Here is a 13748-nt window from a genome sequence, read left to right as displayed (position 1 = left end):
TATTTGAAGGGATTGCAATGAAAGAATGGGGTAAAAAGCTCTTCTACCAGTTTGAGCTTTCTGCCAATTTAACTACTCCTAGGGCCAGTACTGCCAAAATAGCAGAAGGCATTTAGGGGAAGAAAAATGTTTCATTTCTTTAGTATGACTTATGTTTTGGGTAAGTAAGATTCCAGTAAGAATGTGGCTCTTCCTTGAGAAATTAAGTTGCTGGAGTGGAAATCCAGAAAAATGTATCCAAAACATCTAAACCTAGAAAAGCCAAACCTCTTCTAGTGCTACTAGAGCTGTCATTTTTTCATGCAAACTAAAGATAAAATAACATCCATGTGTAGCTATGTCCCTGAACGAACTAAAAGCCACTAAAAGTGGAGTGGCATGCACAACTTCTAGTTTCGTCACTGGGTTTGCTTATACATATCTTGACTATATTATCTAAATGATGACCATGACATTGTTATTATGTCTTGTTTTCTTAGTTTAGCTTTGTAGTGTCAGTATTTGAAGTCAAATTCAGAAGGTAAATACATAACTGGCACCTGCTGAAGTATTCATGCAACCGGTGTCAAAGAAAACCATCAGTCAACGAGTGTCGGCTGATATGGATATTTGAAGTTGTGCATAGAAAGGTGCTTGCCATCCTTAGTGCAATGGGTACTACCTTCTGGTGGCTGGAGAATGTAGTTCATAATTGCTGATTTCTACAGCTATTTTTTCAACTCTAACTTCTATTAAGGGTTGTTCTGCAAGGGTCTTAGCACATACACATCAGATATTTTTCAAGTGTACAGATATTATAATTTCATCCTACTTACTAGTTAAGCAGAAGTGTGATATTCTAACTAATTGTTATCCTTTCCACTTTAGCCTTACTGCTTTCTGGCATCGGTAAAGCATTTGAACATTTCTTACCACCTACACTCTTCAGGGTCATTCGCTTGGCTCGGATTGGACGAATACTGAGACTCATCCGGGCTGCCAAAGGAATTCGAACTTTGCTTTTTGCGTTAATGATGTCCCTACCTGCTCTGTTCAACATTGGCCTCTTGCTTTTTCTGGTCATGTTCATTTATGCTATTTTTGGCATGGCTAACTTTGCCTATGTGAAGATGGAAGATGGCATTGATGATATGTTCAACTTCCAAACCTTTGCTAACAGCATGCTCTGTCTCTTCCAAATCACCACGTCAGCTGGCTGGGATGGTCTTCTCAGTCCTATTTTAAACACTGGGCCACCGTACTGTGATCCAAACATAAGTGGTACTATAGGCGAATGTGGTAAACCTGCCATAGGTATTATTTATTTTGTAAGTTACATCATTATATCATTTCTCATTGTTGTAAACATGTATATAGCTGTTATTCTGGAGAACTTCAATGCTGCTACTGAGGAAAGTACAGAGCCTTTAGGGGAAGATGACTTTGACATCTTTTATGAAATCTGGGAGAAGTTTGATCCTGAGGCAACTCAGTTTATAAGTTTCTCTGCACTTTCAGACTTTGCAGATGCTCTGGCTGAACCTTTACGTGTACCAAAACCAAATAAAGTTGAACTCATAGCAATGGACCTGCCTGTGGTCAGTGGAGACAGGATCCACTGCCTGGATATCTTGTTTGCTTTTACCAAACGAGTGTTAGGAGATTCTGGGGAGCTAGATACTCTAAAAGTACAAATGGAGGAGAAGTTCATGGCTGCCAATCCGTCAAAAAAATCCTACGAGCCAATCTCTACTACACTCAGACACAGACAAGAGGAAGCTTCTGCCACTGTCATCCAGCGTGCCTACAGGAGTCATTTGCTCCTGCGCTCCATAAAGCAGGCTTCTTACCTGTATAATCGCAGAACTTGCAGTATTGACACTCTTGGAGATGCTGCTCCAGAAAAAGAAGGACTTATTGCATCTATGATGGGTGAAAACTACGGTAGGAGCCCTGACAAGTCTGAAACTTTGTCCTCAGCATCCTTTCCTCCATCATATTACAGTGTCACAAGAGCCAGTAGTGGCAATCTCATGGTTGAGAATGGAGAAATTACAGGTCATCAACAATCTCCAGACATTAAATAGTTCGTCAGTGACAATGTTGTTAAGAATATTTTAAAATGTTCACAGAAGCTGATATTGTAAATACATGTCAGCTGAGGCAGCCTCCCTATTAAACAAAGTCTGTTGATCATGATCAGTTAACTATGGTAGCTGCTAAATCGTAGCCTTTGGCTCTGCTCTGTTCAGCTTTGTTCGATATTTACACATGCAGAGAAAGATTTTGGATCTGTTTGATCAAGGGCACCCCACTGCAAAGCAGGTCCCGCAGTACCTGAGTGCTGCGGCGTATTCACAGCAGTGATAGGTAACGTCTGCTGACATTACCCCCGGTGCAAGAAGCAGAGAAAAGCCCAAGCACCAACGGATCTACTGGAGAACAGAAAAAGAATGTCAGTGTTAAGATAAATTGCAAAAGGGAAAGGAGCTAAAATTTACCCTTAGTCCATTCCTAGTTGATACTCTCATTATAAACCTGTTAAGCAAATGGCTGCTGATTTTTTTTTGTTTTATGTTTGGGGACTGATGTACTGCAAACATAGCCACTGCATGATCCACAGATATGCCACAGTGTAGTGGACTTCTGATATGATCAATTTACAGAATAAGTCATGGCATGTATGCTATTGTAGTTGTGTTACTGCAGCTTAATGAAATAATAAATACAAGTCAGTATTACAGAAGTTGTACTGAGCTGAGTAAAACCTTGCTTTATATTTCGTCTGTGAGGATTATTTTTTTAACCTCGTTTCCTCTGACAACGAGGCAAAGGCAGCTGTGCTGTGTGTCTATCAGTCAATCCATAACAAATTGTGTTTATTACATACTTTCCTCAAACCTCACAGAATGGTTAAGTTTCATGCTCAAGTTCATTCATGCCAATATGGTAGAGAAGAGAGACACAAATAAGCATTTCCACTGGGGGGAAATACACAACATCACTTCAACCACTCCCTTAGACATCAGAAACCCAGGCTGGTGAGCACCACATGGGCCCCATCTGAGCTGCCCTTGGTCGTGGTGGTGAGCGTCATCCATGGCCCTGGAATGAGGCCTTGACCTAAGGTAGATGTGTCCCATTGGCGGTAGGAGCCTTTCCCCCTTCTGCCTGTGCTTCTCTGATGGGATGACCAGTTTTCTCTCTCCTGCAAAGATTAGAAGAAACCAAAGTACAAGTAGTGTGGACAATTAGGAAATCTGGGTTGAAGCATTTGGGTCCGGGGTTAACGTAAGACTAAGGATATAATCATAAATTATACTTGTCATGAAACTATATGTGTACATCATCTCTCATGATCCTCACCACATTTTCCTTATAAAGTTCTTTATCTTTCTTCATGTCCTTACTAGCTTGGGCTTCTCAGAAAAACACATGCCCAAACAGTACTCAGTCTTTTGTCCTTTGTATATGTACTTTGGAGATACTTCCAGCTGATGCACTTTGCTGTCTAATGACTGCTGTGTTATCCTTTGTCATGCACTAAACATAGTCATAAATGACCCTTGACATTTTAATTTCTTATTTAAACTTCAAACACATTACACACAAGCTAGTGTAAAATGCTTTTTATTTTTCTTAGTCGCAAGGTTGTATCTGTGCGGTCACTGTTGGGTTTGGCAGGTTCTGGCAAGGCTCGGGTGAGCTTTTCCCTCTGCATTGATTTCAGCCGGAAAGGAAACCGGGTTTTGCAACTGAGTGGGACCTGCTGTACACTTTGCTTGCAACCTGCAGCAAGTTGCCTACTCTCTTCAACACCCATTCTCTACAGTGGCAGTTATATGTCCTGTCTTGTGTCGCTTTCTTCTTCTGTCTTTTTCACCTCTTCAGATTGTGAGCTTTTTGGACAGAAATTCTCTTCTACTATGAATGGTAGATTACACCCAATAATGAGACTCTGTTTTCAGTTAATACTGTCTGAACACTGATTGCAAATAAATAATATTTATAGTACCTTTTAATTTCCTCTGTGGTATTCCCTTAGCTTCTCCCAGCAATTCCTGGAATCATAACATCTTTAATTAGTTTTGACTAATACTCCCTCAGATTTTAAGATAGGCGCACAGTGAATCTGCGTTATACCAGAGAAGTCAACAGCTCTGTGCCATTGGAACCCAGAGGACTCTATTCCTTCACAATAAAAAATAAAACTAATAACTAGAAAATAATTAATAAAATTAAGTGGTTTTAGTTGGCTAAAATGGTTTTTAAAACACTTACCCAGTTTGTGACCCACCACAGTTCAGGAGTTGACTACATGGCACTTGTGAGATGGTGTTTCCCAGCTCCAGCCTGGTTGGTGTCTGCTTCCCATGATGTGCAGCGTCCATCGAGAAGCAGTAATGAGCCACACGCACCGTTCTCATCGATTTGGGTGTGCACTGGACAGTCCTGACATTGCATCCTGTGCCGGTTTTGGCTGGGATAGAGTTAATTTTCTTCATAGTAGCTAGTATGGGACTGTTTTGGATTTGTGCTGGAAACAGTGTTGATAATACAGGGATGTTTCTGTTATTGCTGAGCAGTGCTTACACAGAGTCAAGGCCTTTTCTGCTCCTCACCCCACCCCACCAGCGAGGAGGCTGGGGGTGCACAAGAAGCTGGGAGGGGACACAGCCGGGACAGCTGACCCCAACTGCCCAAAGGGGTATTCCATACCATATGACGTCATGCTCAGGAATATAAAGCTGGGGAAGAAGAAGGAAGGGGGGGACGTTCGGAATAATGGTGTTTGTCTTCCCAAGTAACCGTTATGTGTGATGGAGCCCAGCTTTCCTGGGGATGGCTGAACACCTGCCTGTCGATGGGAAGCAGTGAATGAATTAAAGGTGTAAAGGTGATATCATTTTGGGGAAGGCAAGTCTCTTGCCATGTTCTTTAATCCTTCTGGTTCTCCTCTGAACCCTCTTAATTTTGGATCCTACCGATGTCCTTACTAAAATCCTAGTTTCTTGTGATGGCTGTGTGGCATACAGTCTTGTTTCCAGATTGCTGTCCTTTTTGGTCATACTGAACAACATTTTATGTGCTTGCCCCCTTTTAGTCACTGTTCTGAGAGCATTACCTTAATAGCATGGTCTCCTCAACAGTTACCTCTTCCATAATCTATGTATCGCTTACAAATTTTACCCCAAATTATTACATTTTTAAAGAGTTTATTAATAGAGACAACAAAAACATGAGGGCTGAGAGCTTTTCCCTTTAACACTCCATGAGAAACACCAGCGCAATAACATGATGTTTCTGTTTGTTTCTTTGATAGCGATGTAGCACAATAAATATACCAATGAAGGACATGAGAATACCAGAACAACTGTACCTCTCTGTAGTGGGCTTGATTTCACTACCTGAAGCACACACATTTTTCACAGGAAATCAAAGTAACAGAAAAACCTTGAATGTTTGCACCCCAGTCAAAAGAGTTAAAGGAAAAAAAAAAAAACAACCACTACATGGAACTAACCAATAAAAAGCTATTGTCTTCAGCAAAAATCAGAGCCTGTAGCATAAACTAGACTGACTTTACCATTGAGACTATTATTATTAAAGGGACCATGCAGATAATTTAGTTCAGTGCTTCTCAGCTCTTGGGCAAATCAACGGAGCTGCGTGGCATGAAACTCCTATTACACTTGAAAGAAAAGAGAAGTTTTTTCCTCCCATTTGCCAGATACCTTTGCAATTCAACAGCTGTGAATTAAAACTGGAACAAGTGCAGAGAAGCAATACTTGAATGAATAACAATCTATGTTATGAAAAGAGATTCAAGTTTAGTTTGTTCAGCCTTGAAATAACAGCTGAGAGGTTGCATTGTAACTTTCAGTAAATAAAGCAGGTGGGAAAATATGAGCTAGGGAGAAAAGCATTTAAAAGACAAATAGAATAGTCAGGGAAAAAAATACCATGGAAATTAGAAGTGGCTTCTGTTCTTCAGAGGATGAAGTACACTTTGCAGCGGGAGTAGAGGAGCCAGTCTGATCGAAAGGTGAATAGTTATATATTTTTCTTCAAGGGATTATGTGCCACGGCACTTTCAAGGGGATGTGTGACCCAGCGGACCCCTTGGTTCCTGCTTGAAACTCTCTGAATTTCATAAAATTAAGACTGGGATCTGCAACAGGACAGTGAAACTTGTTGAATGCTTCCTCCTAGTGGTTTTAGATCAAAATGACATATTCAAAGTGCAAAAAAAGCTGGGGCTTCTATCCCAACTATAGAGATTGAGCCTAAACACGTAAATAACTGTCTTCTTAAAAAAAAGAGTATTAGCAGCAAGGAGAGAGCTTAGACAGAGTGGAACAAAGGCTTGTGCTAAAAGAAAGCTACACTTTAAAGGCCAGAAAATGAAATGAGTGAGAATTTCCAGTGTGAAAAAGAATTAGACCATGAATAGAAAACTGAAACAGTAATAAATAACTCATTGGCTATATAAGAAAGAAGAAATAAAAATAAAGAAGATGTGAGATTGGCTTAAAATGGGGCAGGGATGAGGTTTTGGACAGTTTTAGGGTTAAAGATAATCTATCTCTATATACGATAAAGACCAGGTAAATATTCTTCCTCATGTTCAGTGAAGATGATATTCAATATGGGATTATATTTTCCTTGGCTAACAAGAAATATTTGAATGGAAATGTGAGGACATCCATGGATGAACACAGAAGGGAATTAAAGCAATGGAGTCGTGGGCCCGAATAACCCCTTTTCAAAAATACTGTTGAGAACTGGCACATGAAACTGCAGATCTGTCACTAAGGATTTTGTGAGAATCTGCCAAATCAGGAAAGGTAGCAGGAGGGAAAAAAATCCACAAAATCCAACCCAAATGTAATACTTGTATTTGAAAAGGAGGTAACAAGCAATTCAAGCAATCAGAGACTTGCTGATCTGAACTGAGCATGTTTCAGGGCTGTGGAACACATTTTGAAGGGGAAATAATGAAAGACTTGAAGGAAAGTGGAAATTTGAATAAAATAGGTTTGAAATCTATTTACTAAGAAAGAAGAACGTGGTAGATCTTATCCATTGGTATTCTGATAAACAAAATCTAATAGGGCAGAGCATAAAGTCCTCTACTGGGGGCCAAAAGGGGACATTTGCTACCAGGTGATGGAAACAACAGAGCACTGTGAAGACCTTGATAAATTACTGAAACCGAATGGTTGTGATGTGTAATGTGACGCAATCATGAAATGGAGAAATGTTTGAGTGAAGATCCATCAGCTGAGACACAGTCCGTGCAGTGCAGGATGTGCTAATGCAATGGGAAGGCACGGGTGAGGTTGCATCTGCACCCATGCCTGCATTGGTAAAGGATGCTCCAGAAAGATTCGTATGAATCAAACAAGAATTAAAGGGCTTCTGCGATAGATGAGGGATTAGAAAGGCTTTGGAAAGAAGCCTGGAATTCTAGCTTGTTTAATCCTGCAAAATGAAAGTCGAGAGGAGAGATGTGACTGTTCCTGACAGGGGAATAAACGTCAGTGAGGGTTAAACCAGAGTATTGAGCAACGCTTATTTTGAATACAGCCTGCATCAACCAGCCTTCCTCCCAGGTGTATAGGAGGGGTGCAGTTTCCCTGTGGTGAGTTTTCCCTGTGGAAGCTTTCCATGATCCCACGGCTATAGGCCAGGCCTCTGGCACAGAGGACAGCTGGGAAATGCACCTAGAAAATTTGTCATCCATACCCTATTGGTCTCAAAGCACAAGTTCCTCCAGGACAGCAAGATCCAGTCATCCAAAATGTGTTTGCTTATCCCATCCAGTCAATTGAGATGGTCCCTAACTGAGACCTCATATGTGTTGGGACAGCGTCCTAGTTTCAGCTGGGATAGAGTTAATTTTCTTCCTAGTAGCTGGTACAGTGTTATGTTTTGGATTTAGCGTGAGAATAATGTTGATAACACACTGATGTTTTTAGTTGTAGCTAAGTAGTGTTTATACTAAGTCAAAGATTTTTCAGCTTCTCATGCCCAGCCAGCAAGAAGGCTGGAGGGGCACAAGAAGCTGGGAGGGGACACTGCCAGGACAGCTGACCCCAACTGGCCAAAGGAATATTCCATACCATATGACGTCATGCCCAGTATATAAACTGGGGGGAGTTGGCTGGGAGGGGCGGATCGTGGCTCGGGAACTAACTGGGCATCGGTCGGCGTGTGGTAAGCAATTGCATTGTGCATCACTTGTTTTGTATATTCTAATTCTTTTAGTATTATTATTGTCGGGTTTTTATTATTATTACCATTATCATTATTTTCCTCCTTTCTGTCCTATTAAACTGTCTTTATCTCAGCCCACAAGTTTTACTTTTTTTCGATTCTCTCCCCCATCCCACTGGGTGGGGGGAGTGAGCGAGTGGCTGCGTGGTGCTTAGTTGCCAGCTGGGGTTAAATGACAACAGACAGCAACACCAGAAGGTGGAAAGAGATTTTCCTGCAACAAGTGCAAAGTAACTTTTGCAGGAGGGTATAGGGTGTAGCAGAGCAGGCTGGCATGCTCACAAGTCACGTGCAGGACAACTGTTAATATAATTGCAGGCAAACAGATGCAGAAGCTTGTTGGACAGGTACTGAACTAAGGTTTGTGCAAGCTGATACGAAAAGCAGATCCAGAGGGTCTCCTTTTGGATAGTATGCGCACAAACCAACTGAGTGACCTTAGTGCAGGTTGCTATGTTATAACTATGTCATGTTGCCACTGAAAGGAACTGGAAACACAGGTTTAAACGCTGCCAAATATCTTCCAGGCAAGTGTTGGGCTGCATTTGACTAAAATAAGTTGTCTGGCTGGGGTTACAGCTCTTGACATGAAGACATCACGGAGAATGTCTGCCCCCTGGTAATTTGTTTCACAGTTAATTAACCTTACACTTAAAATCACAAGCCTACCTTTTCCTTTAAATTAGCTTGATTTCAGCTCCAAGCCACTGGTTCTTGATATACCTTTAATGCTGCATTAAAAAATTCTTTAGTACCTGCTATTTTCTTTCAATGAAGGCAGTTACTCACTATCACCTCTCTATTTATTATTTTAATGTGAGTGGAATGACCTCTTAAAGCCTCTCACACAGGCATTTTTCTCATCAATCAAATAATCTTTTGGCTCTTTTCAGCGTCTTCCTATATCTGACCCACCAATGCCATAGCTACCGCCTGTCGTGATCATTATAGTCCTGATAGTATGCAGCCAATTTTCCCTCTCCTGAGAGCTGAAGAGCAGGAACCAACTGTCAGGAGCTTTATTGGATGTGGAAGGGAAAGGGTTAACCCATTCAGCCATCAGGAGCCAGCTGAGAGGTATAAAAGATCAAGGGGGGAAAAAAAAAAAAAAAAAAAATAAGGGAGGAGATGATTGCTGGTGATAGAGGTGGATACCTGGGAGAAGAGTGTCTCAGCTCTGTCAAGGTAAGGTGTGGGAGAACTGGGTGCTGGTTTGGGGGTGGGGGGGAGAAGAAGTGGTTTGAGGACTAGCAGCTGGAAGGAGACTTGGATGGATTTAATGGGGTGGGATGATTTTGGGTAAGGTGTGAGCTTCTGTGGGTGGGAGGATCTCGAGGAAGTGACCCATCTACCCTGGTAAGCCATGGAGTGCCTTGATGTTTTATTCTGGTGTCAAACTCCCTCGTGGGAGGAGATGGCTCTGTTCCATGAGAGGGGCAAGGCTGAGGCTGAGCCAGCCCAGAAAATGGATGTCTGGCAGTACATTGAGGAGAGGCAGCTGGGCTTGCTCATCAAAATAATATAAGTTTTCACATGTTTAAAAGGAGAAATGTCAGTTAGTCAGCATGTCTCTTCATAAGATTAGTATCTTGGAAATATTTGGCTTGCTTCATATTTTCTTCCCTCAGATCAACACTTAATCTTGAAAGGAAACATCTTTCCTCACATAGGGAGCACTTGCTTAGTTAAGCTTTGGATTATTCTGCTTGGTGATCTTCAAACATCTTCTCACACAACTTCTACACCTTCCCCCCCAAAATAGGGATGATCTCAAATAGATCTGTTCCCTTGCTCTGGTTTGGCACTTCTCAATGCCTAAACCCACTGCTGGCTGTGAGAGTCCCTGGGGCAGCAAGGTCTGGAGTTCATCTCTCGGCAACATGCATGATGCAGTTCATACCTCAGGCTTATGTTTTTGTCAGATCTTTTACCTCAATGAGGTCTAAGTAATTTTCAAGTTTCTCCTCACAGTGTGAATAGCAGATTTATTCTGAGATGAGAACCAGGAGTCTGATGTGATATTACATCACAGGGTTCAACACAGGAGTAATCCTCTGCCACAGATATCTCGGGAATGGCAGAGGAGTGACCTTGTCAGATAGTTGCATTCAGGAAATGGTGCTAAGACATGCGTAACGCAATGACAGCATTTCCATTGATACCCAACTGTAGGGCAACCTCATCGGTGTGCGCTTGTTCAACCCCAGCTGTGCTCCTGCCATGGTATTAACAAAGCACAGCACAGTGACATGGGGGTCTGTTACCCCCTATATATGTTATAAGCCATTGACAATTTTAATGTTTCAATGGATCAGGTATCATATATTGCACACTCCGTTTGTTGGCATCGATTGCAGGATCAAAATGTCTAATTAAAGTGGAGGATGCCCAAACTCTCCCTTTCACACAACTGCATTTGCTAATCACGGGCAAGAGTGACCGCTATTACGCTTTTGAAAAACATGTGGCTCACTCTTGGGCTAAAGATGCCTCCACAGGTAAAACCAAATCCCATGAAAAAGCCCTGTGCAGAACAGGATGTGGCCGTGCTACAAACTGGGAAGATGGCTGAAACTACAACGACCACCAAAAAGAGCTATTTTGGGCCCTGCTGCCTCACTGATGGTGAGCAGCCAGGGGAGGCTGGTGGGGGTGAAGATGTCCCTATTTCCTTCACACTGCTCTTCCCACCAGCTTTGACCGTACTGTATCACACACTCGGGTTTATATGCAGGCAAACCTTCTGCAAGTGTATTTGTCAGATTCTCTAGGCAGGGAGCAGGATGCTTGATGTAAACCATGTAGACCTAAACGTGTAGGCTGCTCCACTGACGCTGGTGGGATGGGAGGGACACTGCAAACAGCTCCTCCTGGCTGCTCAGCACCCATTCCCATCTACATTATATGTAGCAGGTGCAAAATGCAACTTTAATTTATCCTACCTCATTTATCTAAGGACAAAGATATTACTCAATTTGAATACTTTCTTTCTAGAATTATTTTTTTTTCCCCTGTTCTTCCCTGAAGTTTTTGGAGACTTATTTTTGAGTGAATTTTTTCAGGGAAAAGGCAGCTGGTGAATGTTCAGGTTCATATGGCAATTAGTTCCCTCTTCCATTGAGGCTACAGCACAGTAGCAAGAAAAATTGTAGTGATACCCACCATCACCCAGAAGTAAGTTAATTTCAGCTGTTAATTAATTTTTAATTTGTCTGGGAAACTTTTACCCACTTTTCATTTCTTCAAGCAATTCCTGAGTTAGGCCCTCAGCTGGTGTAATTTGATTGATGGTGTTGAGCCCATTTAGCAGACAAGATCCTCAGCTGGTATAAAATCATCATGAACTATGCCAAAGCTATGGGGGCTTGGGGGTTTGATTTTTTTGGGTTTTTTTGGTCAGTCATGAGACAAGCTAATATGAAACTTATATATTAGAAACAATCCAGAATTTCTTTTTCCCATTTTGATTAAACTGTGTTCTGAGCCAGTCTTATGTGCATTACCAAGCCTTTTAGCAAATACTATTGTATCCTCTATTACTTAAATTCTGCAAACTTCCTTAAAAATCCATTTTTCATTTATTTGCACAAGCCTTAGCAGCCCGTTAGCTGACATCAGTCCCAATATCATCTCCAAACAACATCTCTTCAGACAAATAAAGTGAGTACAGAGCAGTTTACTGAGCACCATCCCTGCTCCTGTGGTCTCTTTCTAGAGTGCACCCTCAGGCACTCCTCTTTGCTCAGGAGGACACTGTCTCCACCTTTCTCTCAAGCTGAGAAAAATCTGAAGTATGGTGGCTCTTACAGACAGCAGAATGACAGAAAAATCTTTAGGAAGTAGGCACTGTTCAGGCAGTGGCTATTTTATAAGTGGGGTCTTCTGGTTATGCTTATGGCAAGAACTTACCAGTTCCAGGAGAACTGGTCTCCTTAGCACCTCTGTCAAAGAACTAGTCGGTGTTACAGGTTTGTTGAAGTGAAAAAAAAACCAACCAAACAAAACCACAACGAAACCAACAAAAAACCCCCTAAACAAACCACCAATCCTCCCCATATATATGTGTATATACATAATTCTCTAAAATAAAACCCAATTCAATAAAAATAATGCTGAGATTTCTGGCTGACTTACTTTATTCAAGGTATAGGAAGCTTTTATGTGGCAAGGTAAACCCAATACAATTTATCAATAATCCAGTACAACCTCAGCTCTAGGCTCATGACACGGTCAATGCAGGGGAGAAAGGCATCTCGAGGTTGATTGGTCTTACCTATCTAGGATGGGTGATCACATATGTCTCCACTGACCCTTTGGAGGGGACACATGACGTGACTTATTCAGACTTGGACTTAGGTCTAACTTTTAGACACCTTAATGGGAGTACATGAATCCCACTATAACTCACACAAGATTGGAAAAAATGCACAAACCTCATAGTTGGAAAGCACCAAACTCTGACGGGTTTACTGGACAGTCACAGTTTTGGGAGAAAGTCTTGGACTCTGCAGTGAGCCCAAGTCTGCTTAGTCTAGTGAGTACCCTCCTTCGTTTCAGTCTCAGAGTTTCACGTGCTCCATTATAGCCCTAAACCAGTCATGGCCTCTGTACCTAATGAGATAATAGGGCTGAGAGAGAGATTTGTGCTGTATTTCTCGGAGAAGTCCTTGCTGGGAATATTGTTGGACCCAAGTTTTCTAAGCATGTGGACTTGGAGAGTTCGTCCTACTTGTTTGTTTTTTTCTGAAGAAATGACTGCTTTTGTTTGCTTATCCATTGTACAGGCTGGGTTTCATAGCTGCACTTGTCTTTGTGTTGGATACTAAACCTGGGGTGTGAAGTGAGACTGTAGAGTGGTGGGATGTTCTTGGGGAGGGACCGACATGAGTGAGTTACTGGTGTCAGTGTGTTGTACAAATATAGTAAAATGGTGACCCCATTTGTAAGAAAAATGGTGTAAACTGTCACTCAGTTCAGAAGTGGGTACCTGCCTTTTACATATATATACACTTCAATTTTTCCTTTACTTCAAACCATCCATTTAAACCAGCTTTTGTGTTGTTTTTCCCTTCTCTTTCAATATGAACATGAGTACAGAAAAAGCCAAGAAGTGAAAATCTGTTAGAAAAAGCAAAATATGAAAAGTGGCAGGCAGCGGGAAGTGCTTCTCCAGCATCCATCCTTTCTGTCAGACTCCCAAATGTCCAAACAGAGAGGCCACTCTTGAACCCATCCAACTCTTTTGGAGACCATAGTCAATGGTTAGGATTTTGTGTTACTGTCCGTGCGTGGCTGTGTTTGTGTTGAGGACAGCAATTCCCTTCAAAAGACCTGGCAGAAGCCCCAGTCCTATCCCATTTAAAGTCATCCCCAAATCAATGCTTGAAAATAGATGAAAGACTAAATAAAAAAGAGGGAGAGAGAGCACTCAGAAACTCTGCAGAGGAAAAAAAAAAAGAAAAGTTGGGCTTTGCTTGATGCTGAGGAGA

The 13748-nt window shown here is 41.7% G+C and overlaps 1 protein-coding gene across 1 annotated transcript in view; it reads left to right on the top strand.

Annotated features, from left to right (window-relative positions):
• Positions 1-2066, top strand: part of LOC127013752 (sodium channel protein type 5 subunit alpha-like) — a 36051-nt gene extending 33985 nt beyond the window's left edge. The window contains exon 27 of the mRNA XM_050892750.1: positions 868-2066. Coding sequence (XP_050748707.1) covers positions 868-2066 — 1199 coding nt within the window. The remainder of the gene's footprint in view (positions 1-867) is intronic.
• Positions 2067-13748: the final 11682 nt, after the last annotated feature.

This window comes from Gymnogyps californianus, chromosome 2 (genome assembly GCF_018139145.2).
Source record: "Gymnogyps californianus isolate 813 chromosome 2, ASM1813914v2, whole genome shotgun sequence".
In the NCBI taxonomy this organism is placed as follows: domain Eukaryota; kingdom Metazoa; phylum Chordata; class Aves; order Accipitriformes; family Cathartidae; genus Gymnogyps; species Gymnogyps californianus.
Note: the sequence above shows the minus strand (reverse complement) of the source record. Positions and strands in the feature narration are given on the sequence as shown.